Source organism: Pelophylax lessonae (assembly GCF_965119305.1).
Source record: "Pelophylax lessonae genome assembly, chromosome: 2".
NCBI classification, from domain to species: domain Eukaryota; kingdom Metazoa; phylum Chordata; class Amphibia; order Anura; family Ranidae; genus Pelophylax; species Pelophylax lessonae.
In genome coordinates, this window is record NC_138769.1 from 609,242,650 (window position 1) to 609,261,652 (window position 19,003).

General features: G+C 37.8%; 1 protein-coding gene across 1 annotated transcript; it reads left to right on the forward strand.

Annotated features, from left to right (window-relative positions):
* Nucleotides 1-252: 252 nt before the first annotated feature.
* Nucleotides 253-5,217, forward strand: LOC309545297 (keratin, type II cytoskeletal cochleal-like; the record flags this gene model as incomplete). Its single annotated transcript, XM_082244440.1, has 9 exons — nt 253-684; nt 940-1,148; nt 1,701-1,761; nt 1,879-1,974; nt 3,358-3,522; nt 3,611-3,736; nt 4,164-4,384; nt 4,633-4,661; nt 5,048-5,217. 9 exons carry the CDS (start codon nt 253-255, stop codon nt 5,215-5,217), a joined length of 1,509 nt encoding a protein of 502 aa, XP_082100566.1.
* Between the last annotated feature and the right edge of the window lie 13,786 nt (nt 5,218-19,003).

Genomic DNA, 19,003 nt, shown 5'->3' on the forward strand with positions numbered 1-19,003 from the left:
TGCTTCTACTGATGTTTTTATATTAACAGTAAACGTACGCTATAACATACGCCACGACTGTTTTATTTCTCATGAAACAAGGAGGATCTGATGCTACCTAGCTGGAATCATAAGATGTAATAACAGGCTATGATTGTTTGACTACACCCACTTTAAGTATAAAAAGGACCAGGCATCTGTTCAAAGACACATCCTTGGAATCTCAAAGCTCTAAACAGACTGCACTTTACATCCTCAGTGCGAAGATACATTATGTCTCATCATCCCATCATGGCTTCCTCTGGACACAAGCACTTCAGCTCCTGCTCTGTGGCCTTACCTAAACATTCTTCCCACAGCATCCTATCACATTCTCCTAAGCATTCTGGACATGGCCACAATATCCACCATTCCTTTACCAGTGCAAGTGCCCATAATATTGGATCAAAAGGACATAAAATATCAGTTAGCAGTTATCATTCAGGAAAAAGTGGTCACGGACATGGTCATGGATCTGGATTTGGTATTGTTGGGCTTGGTCATGGATTTGGAGGACAATCTGGAGGAATCACCCCCGTAACTGTTAACCAGGGCCTATTGGCTCCTCTTAATTTGGAGATCGACCCAAGTATTCAAAGAGTAAGGACTGAAGAGAAAAACCAAATTAAAGGTCTCAACGATAAGTTTGCCTCCTTTATTGACAAGGTAAAAAAATTTTTTCTCTAATCCTAATGATTTTGTGTTTCACTCAATGTCTATCAATAAACTATTTACTGAGCTTTGAATGAGAGTTGTCTACTGAACTGATGATCTGAAAGGGCACATCCGCAGAACTATATTAGGGTTAGAAAACATGCTGATAACACCATTCTTGCCAATTGCCATGTCAATTTAAGATTAAATGTGTTTCTAATGTAGGAAACAAAGGTTACAAATTACTGTTTGTTTTCTTTGATTTAGGTAAGATTCCTTGAACAACAGAACAAGATGTTGGAGACCAAATGGGCTCTTCTGCAAGAGCAGAAGACAGCCAGGTGTCAGATTGAACCTCTTTTTGAGGCTTTTATCAGCAATCTCAGAAGGCAACTGGAGAGTCTGGAATGTGAGAGGACTCGCCTGGAGGCTGAGAGGAACAGCATGGAAGGAACTGTAGAAGAACTGAAGAGAAGGTGCGTCACAGAGTAAAATTTAAATCTATCAATGCTAAAAGTTACCAAAATACATATTCTATCTTCTAAAAGTTTAAACATCACATTACATCATAAGGCAACATGATATAATTTTAATTGAATTTAAGTAACAATTTAAATATTTCCTAAGGACTACCCAAACTTACTTTACTACACATATCATTTTCAAACAGACACCCTTTTAAGGTCTGATCATTTTAACTGTCCTAGCAAGGTAGTAAACTTGGATTTCTGTATATTATTTAATAACTAATTGGCACATACTAGCAACAAACTAGCCCCATTATGCACATAGATAGATGCCAACACTGTCAGCTGACTAGTCCATGTCCAACTTGGAGAGTTTTATTATACTTAAATTACATTAAGACATGGCTGCTGAGCACCATCTTGACTGTTAGCATCTTCCTCTGAAAGGTGTTGATTTAAATAACAACTTGCTACACATTTTGTGCATGCATACTATCCTCTATGCAAAATACAGATTAATTATAGCTCAATATAATCTTACCAACTTTGATTTCACTGCAGGTATGAAGATGAGGTCAACAGAAGAACAGCAGCAGAGAATGAATTTGTATCTCTGAAGAGAGTAAGTGATAAATATTCACTCTTGGTAATCTTGGGAACATACAAAACTAGAAGCATTCATAAGCTAGAAGCCTGTATTTCTTCAGAAGGAGATCATTGTTTGACATTTTTATTGTAGGATGTTGATGCTGCTTTCATGAACAAAGCTGAGCTGCAGGCAAAGGCAGACTCCCTGACTGATGAGATCAACTTCCTCAGGACTCTTTATGATGCGGTAAAACAAACAATATTTTTTTCTATATTCATATTTACACATAATTTACTACTTGACCACCTGGTAAAATATCCCACTTACATTATTTCATTTTACAATACAAAACCTTTTTATTTAACTTGAATTTTGAATTTATTCTTCTGCAGCCTTGATGTTGCACACATACTCACATTAAGTAAGTGAGAACTCATTTTTTATCAGGTGGTGGTAGGACCTCTTTCAGTATAGTATTGCTATCTATTTTTTTTTTTTGGTATCAGATTTTATTGCTATCTGTGTACATTTTTGGGAGATTTATGCTTACTTCCTGCCCCATTTACTGTTTTGACTAATGCAAAATCGAAAACTTAGATATTGTCACTGGAACAGTTGTTAAAGGCCAATCTGCCACTAATCTGTCCCCCTTGACAATTCGGATGTGTGGGGTCGCTCCTTAATCCTGTCATATTTCCAAGTGTGAGGAGTAATCGCCAGGAAAAACACAGGCAGCAATAAATATCTGATATAGGTTACATACATTGTATTTTACAACATATTTTTACAGTTAATAAAGTTGAAAAAAAAAAACACTGGTCCATCCAGTTTAACCCTGTATGTTCTGCTTCCTTAGGAAGACATCTAAAAGTTTTTTTTTTTTTAGTTACTGACCCTCTCAGCTAGAACTCTTACCTCAATCTAAGATCAAACGTGTTTTCTTCTAACCTCAATGTGGGCCATTTGTCATCTGCATGGATCGTAGAGTAAACAATTTTTAACAGTTAGTGAAGTCACTTTGATATAGTTGTCTATTGTAGTCATATCCCCTCTTAAAAGCCTTTTCTCCAGAGTGAATAACTGTAGTCTATGTAATTGATCCTCATAACTGAGGAAACCTTATGTAATTGTCTGGAGTTCTGCTTGAACCTAATTGGGCTAGCTGTTGCCAAACAGAATATTGAAATTACGATGGGTGGATGTTGTATGATAGCAGAAGCACATACATGCTTACACAAGAGTGTAATTCATCATTACAGGGAATGGCTCAGTCCTCATAAGGAGAGCCTCTGCTTGCTTTTGGCACTTGAGGAATGGTGGTTCCCTCTGTAGCTCAGAGGAGAACTGATGTGAATACATAGGCCTGGAGTTGGGCAGGTGCTGTGGGTTAATTATCAAAAATATATAATATGAATTGCATCCCAATAGAACCTATATGCTTAGCATCTTAATAAAAAGAACTAGAAAAGCCAGAAATGTCAAAGGTTCACTTTAATAAGATAAGATCTAATCTAAATATAGTAAACTGAAACTTTACTGATAAATTTTAGCTACTGTAGTTTGAAGATCATTGTTGCTTTCATTTAATAAGCCTGAATTTATCAAAGTAATATAGTATTATTGTTGCAGGAGATTGGTCAGCTCCAGGCTCAGATATCAGATACTTCAGTAGTGGTTTCCATGGATAACAGCCGAGATCTGGACATGGACAGTATCATTGCTGAAGTCAGAGCTCAGTATGAGGAGGTTGCAAACAGGAGCAGAGCTGAGGCCGAAGCCATGTACCAATCACGGGTGAGTCTGGCATTTTATCTGTTCTTTTCTATATAAATCAACATCAAATTAGCCTGATTTTTTTCATTATTTACTCTTTTGCAATCAGTTTGAAGACCTGAGAATGGCAGCAGGAAGGAACGGCAATGATCTGCAGAACAGTAAAAATGAGATTGCTGAACTCAATCGAACAATTCAGAGACTTAAAGGAGAAATTGAGTGTGCCAAGTCTCAGGTATATAATGTTATTTTAAAAACAGGTGTCTCCCTTATATTTTGTTATATCATATAAAGTTTACTGTACTTTTGGTATATTGTCACTTTATTATGGCTTACTGGTGATTTAGTATATTTTCCATGGGTTAAAGCTGAGCTCCAGGCAGATATAAAAAAGCACAAACAAACACAAATATGTATTTATAATAATATTAAAAAAATTAAACATATTTTTTATTTTGACACCTGTATTTGACTTAAAATTAGCTTTTGCCCCTGTACCAGATTAGATGGAGGGCAGTACTAAAAGTCAAACAGATGTCCTGTAATGTACAAGTAATAACAAGAGGAGAGAGCTGAGAGACAACTTCATCAGTCTATGTGAAGTAAGTTCTATACGTTTTTACAAAAAAAACTTAGAAAAGTACTATCATCTCTTCCCCCAGCGTGCTGCACTTGAAGCTGCCATCAGTGAGGCTGAAGAACGCGGTGAAGCTGCTGTCAGGGATGCCAAAAATAAGCTGGCTGAGCTGGAGGCTGCTTTACAGAAGGCCAAGCAGGACATGGCTCGCCAACTGAGAGAATACCAGGAGCTGATGAATGTCAAACTGGCTCTGGATATTGAGATTGCCACTTATAAAAAGATGCTGGAGGGAGAGGAGCACAGGTAAGTGTGATATTTCTTAGAATGGGACTCTTCTAAAATTCTAGTAGTGTAAAGCAATGGAAAAGTGAAAAACTACACATAGCAAGAATACAAATAAATCATGAAGCACTTGATACATATTTGCATTTCATTTATGAAATAATAGAAACACATTTTAGAAATGTATCATTGTATTTTAATTTTATCTTTGTTTTACTATTATTAAATTACTTTAGATGCTAACGCTGTTTATTTTATTTTTTTTCCAGATTGGGTTCTGACGGCCATGTTAATGTTTGTAAGTAACCTAATAAGTCAATATTCATTATTTTTAAGGGTTTAAACTATACACAGCATTATATGAAGAAGTTAATTTAATGCACACATAATCACATGGACCCATAGAAATGGACAAAAGCTGCATATAATTAAATCAGTGTTTAGTTACAATGTATTAGACATGTTTTGTATTCATAAATGTGTAAGAAAACTGAATTATTACTTAGTTTAATAGGTTTAGAGCTGGGATTTATTGCCAAATTTTTATTTCTACAAAATCTGGTAAATGGTGCCATATTAATGATAGATTTGGATATTATGCTCACAATATTCTATTGAAAGCAAAATGCTTGCCTAGAAAGCTTTTAAGAGAAATTCTAAAAGGCTATCTACTTTTTTTTCTAGCTGTTCTTCACTCCAGCACTGGAGGAAAACATCATTCGGGGGGACACCATGGAGGACACCATGGAGGACACCATGGAGGACACCATAACCATCATCACAAGGGAGGATTCAGCTCAGGCAGCCATATCTCTAAAATGAAGCACCACTCTAGCCATGGGCACCACTGCTAAAGGATGCAACTTGTGTGTACCAAGCATGCTTAAAGGACCAATAAACCTAAAATAAAGTAGGCTTATATTAAAACATAATTGAAAACATATGTTTCATATTTAAACAAACTCAGAAACATATGCAAACTGAACAATAGAGATAAAGCTATGATTGTGGGGTAAATGTTTTCTGGTACCACTGGAATTCTGCTCAGTTATCCCACTGAAGGACAGAGCAGTCAGCCTCTCCCTAGCCTGAAATGGCCAATAGCACAAAGCTGTACTATACCCTCAATCACAAAAAATAACAAAATCCAACACATTCTTACACAATGGTTCATTTAGACTTTAAACATTTACTTATAGCTCTACATACTTTTATGTAAGCCAACTTTTTATGTTTAATGGTCCTGTAAGCCTCATATATATTTATTGTTGCATATACAATGAAACCTCTAGTCTCTTTTGCCACTAATAGTTATGCTTATGTATTAAAATCTTACCACAATGCAAACCTAAGGATCATGTAGAAAATGAATAGTAAAGACAATGCAGCCTATTCCTTTAATTACTTATCGGTCTACAGCAAGAAAATGAAAACTTTTTATTAATATGGATAATAATCAGAGCAACAGAACTGCAGATAAATATAAAGCTCAGTGAACTTAGTTTAGAAGTTAGAATAGAATGTGTTAGCAAAAATCCTTATTTTAATTTCGCTTTCACATGATTGAGTTTTTAAAGTGAAAGGTTCACTTTATTTGCTATCATCCATTTGGTAATTGAACAACCACTACATATTTAGTTGATCAACACATACATGTTGTGAAAGCTCAAAACGTAAAGGTATAATAAATATATAAAAAATATATAAATATTTATGAATTTCCATTTCTGACATGTGAATGCTTAAGGAGTAGCTCTTTTTAACTGCCAAACATAGTACAACCATGATGCAGAGGTGGGCTGTCTATTGGGCAGTTAAATGGTAACAGGTGACCCCCAGAATACTACTGGTTTGCTGCATGAGCTACCATGGGTCTGCCAAACATATTCTGGGGGTCATCAAATAGTAAGTATCTACTAAATGCTAGACATGCAATACACTTCTGCTTCATGCAATTACAGCTAGGCAGTGGAACTCCAAGCCACAAGGGACCATGTGGTATATCTGTGTTTCATTTGGGGTATTTCAGTTTGTTATCCCTATGTGAGTCATGCTGTGTAGTAACCTACAAGATCACAAAAAGCTTAAAACTCAAGGGAAATACATAATCAGTGTCTTCAACCTTTACCTTTCCAGCCTCTTGAGAGATTTGCCTTCCTGCAGTGTAATCAATAGTTACCTACATAAAGAGAAATCCAATACAGAGAATATATCCAATTTACAAAAATATCAGTCAGTCTTCTATGAGGGATTTTATGGCAGAGGTTCCTAACAAATTGGGACATGATGTATAGGGTGGCAAACCATTGCGGTAATGGGATTTGCTATGTGATAAATAGGCATATATACATAGTTTATATGTATATATCTTGGTTATACAACATAGATTGTTTAAAAGTAAGCATTGTATAACAAAAGAATAAGAAGACTGTTGATGTACTGAATATTGATAAGTCTGTATTGTGTTTAACGGTAACATATAATATCTGTGAAAACAAGGGAATTATGCAGGAACTGTATATCTTTTATAAACCCTGGAAAACATCCTGTCTAAAGAAAGGTTTGTGTATTTTCAGATGATGACAGGCTAGTGGTGATTAGTCCAGGTAGACATGAAATAAACTGTTTTTGCTCATTTCTTTATACTCTACTTCTCCTTCTGAAATACAGATAGTTGATGTACAATGGTCAAGACCTTACAGCTTAAGAATACCACTACAGCAAAGGCAAGAAATTATTTTCAGTTAGGAATTTATTGGTATATCTTAATTATATTTCCTTCTCCAAAGACTTCCAAGTTCTTGTCCATACATTCTAATTCATTCATATTGATTTTTATGTGTATGTTACCTATGCTGTACAACTGTATAAGTAATTTTCAAGTATGGGTGTATGTCAATAAAATTCTACTTTTCACTAAATTATGTCTGTTGTTTTGGAAATGGTTTCAATGAAATGTATACAGTTTTCCCACTATCAACACATTCTATTACCTTTTTTTACTAGTAATAAATACTTAAATCATATATAAAAGATTTACCAAAGCATTAAAATAAAACAACATTAGGGATTGATTTACTAAAACTGGAGAGTTGAAAATCAGGTGCAGCTCTTCAAAGAAACAGCTTCCAGGTTTTTTTTTTTTTTTTGTCAAAGCTTAATTGAACAAGCTGAAATCAACCCCATAAGCCTCTTAAAATGTATTTACAAATTTGAAGCCACATTTGGATAAAACCTACATTATATTTGTTACATGTCCCTATTCACATAGTATATACTTTAAAAAACATATTTAAAAATTGCAACTTCTTTTTTTTACATGCTCTACTCTGGACCCTCAAGCAAGAAAAAAATCCTGCTTAGTTTTTTTGGTTTATGAGAGGTCTGGGCTTCTGGGTTTACAATATCTAAATCTTTCTTTACTGTGCTGGCAGATCTCTAATAGCAATTGTAACTAAATTTGAACACTAAAAAAGGGTTAAAAATGTAGAGGCTAGGCTTCTTAGGTTGTATGGTAATGAGGACTGACTTGGGACAGGCTCACTCTAACATTGTTCAAAAAACCTTGCAGTCGATCATGGCACATTCTCCGGAGAAACCTCTAAAAGGTAAGAAATACTTTTAAAAAAATGTAGCCATACTGTGTAAATGGGAAGATGCTTTAAAGTAATATTAAACATCAAAATACTAGTGATTAGACTCTGCCTGTGCCACATCCCTCATGAACTATACAAAATTGTTTCCCCTGAATATTGGGACTTTTTAGACACTTTTAGGTTTGATCATACAAATGAAAAAATGGTTATAAAAAAAAGTATATTTTTTATAATACAAAAATTTTAAAATACAAAAAATACATGACAATGTTCACAGGACACAATGTATGCATATTACGATGGACTACAAATACACCAACTGTGAAGGATGCGATGATGAAGTTGTAACTTCCTCCACCCAATGCGTTTCAGAGAGCAAAAACTCTCCTTCATCAGGGGTATAGGAGGTGTCACTTAAAGTCAATCACAGGGCATTGCACGTAGACATTACATGTACCCTCTTAAAAACAAAATCTGAAGTTTCTGCTTGTCCACCCAATTTTTGTCAGCTTATATGAGGTTTGTTCATAGGAAAACAATAGCGGGAGTTGTAATTTTAGAATTTTAATTTTTTTGTGGTAAAACAGCCACAAGTGCGGAAATCAGATGTCACTGAGACCTATAAGACTCCATCCCTGAGACTCCAAGACTATAATGAATGTGCTTAGGTTGGATTCAAGTATTGAATTCCCTGAAAACTAGTTGTTATCAGGATGGTGTGTAGTAAGGTGTCATCAGTTGGAAGCACATAGCTGTGTGGCAAGAAGAAAACCATTGTTGAAAGAAAGCCATAAGAAGTCCCGATTTCAGTTTATGAGTAGCCATGTGGGGGGACAGCAAACATGTGGAAGAAGGTGCGCTGGTTAAATGTGACTAAAATTTTTGGCCTAAAAATAAAACATTAAGTATGGTGGAAAACTACCACTGCACATCACTCTGAACACGCCATCCCCACCATGAAACATGGTGGTGGCAGTATTATGTTGTGGGATGCTTTTCTTTAGCAGGGACAGGGAAGCTGGTCAGAGTTGATGGGAAGATGGATGGAGCCGATTACAGGGCAATCTTAGAAGAAAACCTGTTAGACTTTACAAAAGACTTAAGACTAGGGCAGAGGTTCACCTTTTAGCAGGACAATGACCCTAAACATACAGTCAGAGTTAAAGTGGAATGGTTTAGATCAAAGCATATTCAAGTGTTAGAATGGCCCAGTCAAAGTCAAGACCTAAATCCAATTGAGAATCTGTGGCAAGACTTAAAAATTGCTGTTCACAGACACAATCCATGCAATCTGACTTAGCTTGGGCTAATTTGCAAAGAAGAATGGGCAAAAATTCCACTCTCTAGATGTGCAAAGCTAGTAGAGACATGCACCAAATACTTTTGTAATTGCAGCAAAAGGTGGTTCTACAAAGTATTGACTTAGGGGGGCTGAATACAAATGCACACCACAGTTTTCAGATATTTATTTGTAAAAGATTTTGAAAAACTATGGTATATATACTTTATATGAAAATCGATCAGTCCTGATGTACTGACTCATTTATTGAGACCCCAAAATGACAGAAGTGTACAAATACCCCAAATGACCCCTTTTTGAAAAGTAGACAGTCCAATGTATTTAGTACATGTTTTTTCACAAAGGTATCAATTTAACAAGTTATGTCTCACACACAGCAAAGGCATACTTAGAATTACACCCCAAAGCACATTCTGCTATGCTTCCTGAGTATGGCGATGCCACATGTGTGAGACTTTTTCACAGCCTAGATGCGTAGAAGAGCCCAAATCCAAGGAACCCATCGGCGATAGGATAATAGATATAGGATTGATAATAAAAGGCATGACCGATGTGAGTCTCAGTAAGGACATCTATATAATAGGTGTACAAACGGATAAATGTAATAATAGCATATCTAAAATTCATATTAATAAATAGCACATTTATTGTGACAACAAAAATTCCATGGGTGCTCAATCTCTCAACATATATAATTTGATATACAAAATGAAATATAACCCAGAAAATGGGACGTTGACACCCATAGGACGTTGACACATTCAATAATCCATTTTAACATTTATAATACAAATATAACATATATAAATACACATATTAAATCATGTACACAAAGTATATAACTGGGGATAAATATATTGATCTTGAATCCAAGACAGTAATATATAAAGAGCAAATTAAATATACGACTAGATTCTTCATAGATACATGTTCTTGAGATAAAGGAGGCTTGCATAAATATTTATGATTCGAATACTTGTAGGCTCGACGCATTTCGTGGATCTACGTCCACTCATCAGGAGCATAAAAATTGTATATTGATTGTGTATCTGAAAAAATGGATATATATTATACCAGAAAATTTGTATAAGGAGGAAAAAAAAAGGGGGGGGGGGCGGAAATAAATAAATATATATAAAAAAGTATGGAGTGAACACTACCTTAAGTGGTGTCATACCTCCAAACAATCCAATTTTAGGTGCAGGGTCGAGCCGGGAGATGCCTGACCCGGGGCATGGACAACATCCAATGGAATGGGAAAAAGCAGCAGGGAGGTATAAGCCCACAGTGGAGATAGGAAGACATTGAGTTGACATATAATTTTTCTCATCAAGGAATGATATAGTAGGTACTCCAAAGTCAATGAAATCTGAAATCATATATATAATATGTACTATATTACACTATATTTATTTATTAATATCAGAGAAGAAACTGATGTTCATAGAGAAAGGAATATTTGCCAGATGCAGAACAATCTCTTGTTGTGAAAAGAAGAGGGTGAGACACCAAGATAGATTCCAAAGGTATACATATATCAGGGAGTTATTCAGTAAGAGGGGGTGGTTATCTCCACCGGGGGACAAATAAGGACAAGGAGAGTAATATTAGGTGAGGAGGTGTGATATAATGCCAGTATGGAAAATAAAAGGAGATATAAGTAAGAAATTAGGTCGATTATAAGACCACAGTGAGGCACATATCCTGGGAAGAATTCATGCCGTGAGTATAATCGTTATGTAAAAATGTAGTGAACCAGGTGAATCCAAATAGGATATAAGATAAGAATCGCCAGAATCTGGTGTGAAGGAAAAATGAGGTGAAGCCCAAAGTGAGTGGAAAAACCACAGTGATATACATAAGTGTACTGAAGATAAAGTGGGTCGTACCAAAACCGCGGAACAAATATATTGATAAATAGTAAAACAGAATTCAACAAAAAATATACAAGGAATCACCGAAAACCAGTGTGAAGGGGATTAGAAGTAGAAGCCCATAGTGAGTATAAGGACTCTAGTAAAGCACATAAGTGTCCAAAGAATACAGTAAGTCATGCCGAAACAGCAGAAACAATTCATGCAGTAAAGATGACAGTTGTGTTAGCAAGTAGTAAACTCAATTACCGCGAAAAGGTCTACAAAGAGATCACCAAAGTCCAGTGAAAAGATGGGAAATAAACTCATGACCAGCCTGCAAGTCCCAAAGTATGGATGTGATCCACGCCAACGTCATGTCGGCGTTGGATATATAGGGGCGGAAGATAGACCTCCCACATCCGGTCAAAGGACCGGATGTTGGTCAGAAAGAGCCACCTCCGAGGCAGATGGATATCAGTGACCATGGCAACGCGGCGTCAGATAGACGCAGCATAGCTCGCCCACTGTGCATGGCGCCGATGGTAGGAGCACAGCCCCGCCCCCAGCCTGGATGTGGATACAGAGACAGACCAGAGGAAGTGGAGGCTAAAAGTACCATCGCAGCCCCGGAACCAGGAAATCCGGGCTGGAACCATGACCTCCAAATCTGAGTTGGGGTATATATTAAATCAAAAATGAAAAGAAAAAAATGTTTTAAGTAACTAATAATAAAAGGGCGTAATATAAAAGTAATGAGAAATAGGTGACAGTAGTAAAACATATTTTTGTTTTTGTAAACTATATATACACATTAGCAGAAAAATACTTGTGTATAAAGAACAGAGGTGGCAGACCTATACAGCGGGTGTCTTCCACCCAAAAAAGTCTAATGGAGCAAAATATGGGGAATAGATCTGCCACATCATAACGTTGGAAAATTGTCCAGCTGTCTCCATCCCTAATTGTATATAGCAAAAAAGGAAGAAAATATGGGACTTTAAATGAGTACAGCTGGACATACAAATATAAATAAATATATAATATCTATAGCCTAGAAGATCCCGAATATAAATAGTTTTCTTTTGCTTGGGTTCCAGTGCTAATAAAATACTCCTGTGATAGGATTAGAGGATGTATGGAATATGCTGTTCCCCTGATGAATAGCAGCTTAAAGTGGAAGATATATGACACCCTATGACTTGGATTTGCAGTATATACACCTGATTGCAGCTCTATCATACACATTTTTTTATTGGGTGAGTTAAAGGAGCTGAAGAGTGTGAAGAGAAGTAACACTGTTCAGGTGAGTCTGTGTCTATGATCCAAAGTGGGTGCTGAACCTCTGCTCGCCACCGCAAACAGTTTACATGAAGAAATTGGTCGCATACAACCAGGAAGCTTAGTGAAGAAAAAGTTTTTTATTCGTACATGCACAAGTACAAGGTACAGCAAGATGCATATGGTAGATGCGCTTCACATTAATTCAACGTGCTTGTTCGCTAAGTGAACAATCGCGTTATATTTGTGTGAAACGCATCTACTATATCCATCCTGCTGTACCTTGTACCTGTGCATGTAAGAATAAAGAACTCCTTCTTCACTAAGCTTCCTGGTGGTGTGCGACCAATTTTTTCATGTATGAAAGGAGTTGTAAAGGCAGAAGGTTTTTTATGCATTAGGCACCCCCTACTACTTACCTGAGCCCCTTCCTTATACAGCGATGTCCACGAGTCAACTTGGTCTCCCTCCTGATTGGCTGATACACAGCCGTGGCGCCATTGGCTCCCACGGCTGTCAATCAAAGCCAGTTAGCCAATCAGGAGAAAGAGGGGGTGGGGCCGAATGGCAGCTCCATGTTTGAATGGACCCTCGGAGCTGCAGCTCGGCTCAGGTGCCCCCATAGGAAGCTGCTTTCTGTGGGGGAACTCAATAGGAGGGAGGAGCAAGGAGCAGGAAAGAGGGACCTGAGAAGAGGAGGATCCGGGTTGTCCTGTCCAAAACCAACTGCACAGGGCAGGTAAGTATAACATGCTAGTTATTTTTATTTTTTTAAAACAAAACTTTAAAATCACTTTAAAAGTTATTACTTTATTTCAGCTCAACACCATTTTACAGCTTACAGTGATATAAGGTATATGAAGTTGAAGGTTATACTGATGTAAGGTACCTGAGACTGAAATACTATCATACGTATTTTTATTGGGTGAGTTATAATCTGGTATTTTATTTCAGCATAAAACCATTTCACAGCTTACAGTGACATAAGGCATTTTATGTTGAATGTTATACTAGTGTAAGGTATCTGAGACTGAAGGCGAAATGAAAGGCAGCTTTGGGTAAGCCATTTAGTTTGCTCAAATATAGTAGGAGTGGTGGTGGTAGATTCTTTTCCCGTTTGCCCTTCACTCTGTATGTTTGTCCCTGAATAACTTGATTGTCACTGTATGCTTCAGACAGCTGAAGGATTTGATTATTACTTTCAGCTCCTTAGTATACCTGGAGTCAATTAACTACTGTCTTTGATGCTGCTCTGGGCTTGTTCTCTGGTTGGTATTCCTCTTGGCCTTCCTGTGTCTCTCCGCCACCTTTGGATGTTTTTGTAAATGTATTTGTTTTGTTTGTTTTTTTGGTCAGTCCCTTCCTCTTGTGGAACAGGTGGACTGCTATTTTTTACAGTTGTAAAAATATATATTTTGAGTGTTCTGTTTGTATCACCCTATACATAAGCAGTTTTATGATGTACTCTTTCTATTTTTATGCTTAATAGATGAGACTCACCAGTATATGGAATTTTATTCCATGAAGAAATCTGATGTCTTGAAGAGGCGGCATAAGACCATGAAACGCGTTGAAATTTTCTAGTGGATTCTTGCCATTACACCTTCTGGCTTTTATAATGATATGTAATGTTTTTATTTAATGTCTTTGTTAATAAAAAAAGTATTTTTTAAAATACTTAAGTATTCATTATGGTCTCTAGTATAATACTGTTGGGTCATCCTTAACCTGATGCGGACCGCCCTAGTTACATTTACTGCAGCAGGGTGGCCGCTCTGTGCAGAATCAAGTACAGGTACGTGATTCTGCACTTCTGGGTCTGGGGCGGGCATGCGCGCTGCCAGCGGCCCCTGCTCCCGCTGTGATTGGACACGGCAGGAGTCAATCAACGGGTCCAGTGGAAGAGATGTCCCCTGGGAACCGCCGATTGTTCGGGGCACAGGCAGAACTGTGAAAAAGGAAGGATCTCTGCCTTCCTTCAGTACAAGCACCCCCCAAACAGTAAGTAAGCACTCCCCAGGAACAATAAAAAATAAAGATATGAATCTCCGCTGATCAAAGTGATAATATCTTCAAAATATACCATAAAAATATTAAAATAAAGATGTGTATCATTTAAATGCTATAAGTAAAGATTCCAACAATGAAATAGTGCATAATCACAATACATATGTGCAAATAAATAATAGAAATTGATGTGCACTGAAGATAAGTGATAAAAATCGATGGTGAACAATAAATAAGTTCCTTTCATAAAAAGTCCATCATAGTGAATACTGTGATAAGTACACACAAAAAACAGTGAACACTCAAAAGTGTAAAAAGTGAGTGAAAATAAGCTCCAGCACCAGATGGTTGAGCAGAAATAGAGTCACTCTTCTGGGTGCACTACACCCTTACCTTACTGCTGTAAGGTGACAGCATTAAGTAAACCACTGGCAGTCATGAAGTAAGTTCAAGATGTAGTATGGGAAATCCTATCGTCTCCAAATCAGGCAGAGCGACATAGGGGAACAGAAGACTCTGTATAGTGTAATAGTTTAAAGTATTTATTAACCACCTTAGCGGTAATCCCGAGCGTGACTCGGGGTTGATTTTTCATATCAGGAGCGGTAACCCCGAGTCACGCTCGGGGTGGATTGCAGAGAGCACAGCGGTGTTCTCTTACCTTCTCCTGGCGATCCAGCGATGATCTCTCATTGCTGAGATCGCCAGCCGAGAGTCCCGCCGCTCCTCCGTCCCTCCGTCGGTGTGATCACTTCCTAGTTCCGTTCCCTGCAGCAGCAATGCTGCATGGGAGCGGAACTAGGGATGGAAATTCAAAAAAAAAAAACGTTGCACAAAACACATTTTATATTTTATATATATATATATATATATATGCATATATATATATATATATATATATATATATATATATATATATATATATATATATATATATATATATATATATGTGTGTATATATATATGCACACACACATATATATATATATAAAATTATATTATTGATTCAATTATAATTCATGCGTTATATATTATATATATATATATATATATATATATATACACACACACACACATATATCTATATATATTATATATAATGCATGAATTATAATCTAATCAATAATATAATTTTATTATATATATTATATATTAAATAATAAAATAATATTATTGATTCGATTATAATTCATGCGTTTGTGTTTCAAATTTATCACATCTGGGATGTCTACTAGACTCTTGTTTTGGTCAGGTTTAAGTCAGTAATTACTAAGAATTGTAGGCCTATAATACATAACGCCAAATTTCCATGAAAACAATTGTACCGCTTTTGGTATGTAATTCCTGACATAATCATACCGCCAGGGAGGTTAAGCAAAATAATGTAACACATTAAAGTAGACCAAAAACGGCAAACATTAGTATTGTTTCCTCTGAACAGACAGCTGGCTGCACTTCCGGGTTCATCTATTACCTACGTCCCAGGAGGGGGGGGGGGTGAGTGATGAGTGGAGCGATGGCAGTGCTGGTGGGGGGGGGGGGGGTCGGGGAAGGGGAAGGGGATGTGTTGCAGTGTTGGTGATAAGATGTGATCAGTGGCAGTGCTGGGGGAGGGAGGTGATCATTGACAGTGCTGGGGGGTTGATGGGATCAGTGGCAGTGCTGAGTGGGGATGGATAGATCAGCAGCACTCACTTGCTCTCAGAATTCCATTCTTGCTGTGTCTCTGGCTCCCACCTATGCCTATTGAGAGGTGGAGCCAGCAGTCCTAGCAACAGATGGTTGCTGGAAACAACTAGCACCAGGCTGGATGAGAGTTGGGGTGGCATATAGAAGAATTGATGCCCTGTATTTTTCTCCCTGAATGCCCACTTCACCTCCTCTTCCTCATGCAGGCATTCAGCAGCTTCAGGGGGAAAATGCAGGGCATTGATTGCTCTATATGCCATCCCTCTCAACCAGGTGTATACAAATATGACAGGTGAGCCACATGGGCCCCCTGAAGCATGGGGCCAGGCCATGATTACAACCCCCATAGTTATGCCTCTGAGTATATTGTAAAGAAGGAATGATTTCAGAAGCACACACAAAGGAAAAGGAACTGCATCCTGCATTATCCGCATACTGCGAAGACAGCACTATATACAGTGCCTTGCGAAAGTATTCGGCCGCCTTGGACTTTTCGACCTTTTGCCACATTTCAGGCTTCAAACATAAAGATATAAAACTGTAATTTTTTGTGAAGAATCAACAACAAGTGGGACACAATCATGAAGTGGAATGAAATTTATTGGATATTTCAAACTTTTTTAACAAATAAAAAACTGAAAAATTAGGCGTGCAAAATTATTCAGCCCTCTTAAGTTAATACTTTGTAGCGCCACCTTTTTCTGTGATTACAGCTGTAATTCACTTGGGGTATGTCTCTATCAGTTTTGCACATGGAGAGACTGAAATTTTTGCCCATTCCTCCTTGCAAAACAGCTCGAGCTCAGTGAGGTTGGATGGAGAGCGTTTGTGAACAGCAGTTTTCAGTTCTTTCCACAGATTCTCGATTGGATTCAGGTCTGGACTTTGACTTGGCCATTCTAACACCTGGATATGTTTATTTGTGAACCATTCCATTGTAGATTTTGCTTTATGTTTTGGATCATTGTCTCGTTGGAAGACAAATCTCCGTCCCAGTCTCAGGTCTTTTGCAGACTCCATCAGGTTTTCTTCCAGAATGGTCCTGTATTTGGCTCCATCCATCTTCCCATCAATTTTAACAATCTTCCCTGTCCGTGCTGAAGAAAAGCAGGCCCAAACCATGATGCTGTTTGACAGTGGGGATGGTGTGTTCAGGTTGATGAACTGTGTTGCTTTTACGCCAAACATAACGTTTTGCATTGTTGCCAAAAAGTTCGATTTTGGTTTCATCTGACCAGAGCACCTTCTTCCACATGTTTGGTGTGTCTCCCAGGTGGCTTGTGGAAAACTTTAAACGACACTTTTTATGGATATGTTTAAGAAATGGCTTTCTTCTTGCCACTCTTCAAAAAAGGCCAGATTTGTGCAGTATACGACTGATTGTTGTCCTATGGACAGAGTCTCCCACCTCAGCTGTAGATCTCTGCAGTTCATCCAGAGTGATCATGGGCCTCTTGGCTGTATCTCTGATCAGTCTTCTCCTTGTATGAGCTGAAAGTTTAGAGGGATGGCAAGGTCTTCGTAGATTTGCAGTGGTCTGATACTCCTTCCATTTCAATATTATCGCTTGCACAGTGCTCCTTGGGATGTTTAAAGCTTGGGAAATATTTTTGTATCCAAATCCGGCTTTAAACTTCTCCACAACAGTATCTCGGACCTGCCTGGTGTGTTCTTTGTTCTTCATGATGCTCTGTGCGCTTTAAACGGACCTCTGAGACAATCACAGTGCAGGTGCATTTATACGGAGACTTGATTACACACAGGTGGATTCTATTTATCATCATTAGTCATTTAGGTCAACATTGGATCATTCAGAGATCCTCACTGAACTTCTGGAGAGAGTTTGCTGCACTGAAAGTAAAGGGGCTAAATAATTTTGCACGCCCAATTTTTCAGTTTTTTATTTGTTAACAAAGTTTGAAATTTTCAATAAATTTTGTTCCACTTCATGATTGTGTCCCACTTGTTGTTGATTCTTCACAAAAAATTACAGTTTTATATCTTTATGTTTGAAGCCTGAAATGTGGCAAAAGGTCGCAAAGTTCAAGGGGGCTGAATACTTTCGCAAGGCACTGTATACACTGCTCAAACAAATTAAAGGAACACTTTGAAAACACATCAGATCTCAACTGAGAAAAATCTCATGCTGGATATCAGTACTGACATGGACTTGGTAATGTGTTCGGAACTAAAGTATGCCTCATCGTTTGAAGGAAATGAAAATTATCAACCTACAGAGGACTGAATTCAAAGACACCCCAAAAATCATTGTGAAAAAATGATGCGGCAGGCTAGTCTATTTTGTTGAAATTTCATTGCAGCAACTCAAAATGGTACTCAGTAGTAGCATGCTCCAAATTAGATGATGGATTATGTCCTGGGGTATTTCCTCCCAGATCTGGACTAGGGCATCACTGAGCTCCTAAACAGACTGAGGTGTAAACCTGGCGGCATCGAATGGACCAACACATAATGTCCCAGAGGTGTTCTTTTGGATTTAGGTCAGGAGAGCGTGGGGGCCATTCAATGGTATCAATTGCTTCATCCTCCAGGAACTGACTGCATACTCTCGCCACATGAGGCCGGTCATTGTCATATGCCAGGAGGAACCTAGGACCCACTGCACTAGCATAGGGTCTGACAATGGTCCAAGCATTTCATCCCGATACCTAATAGCAGTCAGGGTGCCATTGTCTAACCTGTAGAAATCTGAGTGTCTCTCCATGGATATGCCTCCACAGACCATCACTGACCCACCACCAAACCGGTCATGTTGAACGATGTTACAGTCAGCATAACATTCTCCACGGCTTCTCCAGACCCTTTCACGTCTTTCACATTTGCTCAGGGTGAACCTGTTCTCTTCTGTGAAAAGCACAGAGCGCCAGTGGCTGACCTGCCAATTCTGGTGTTC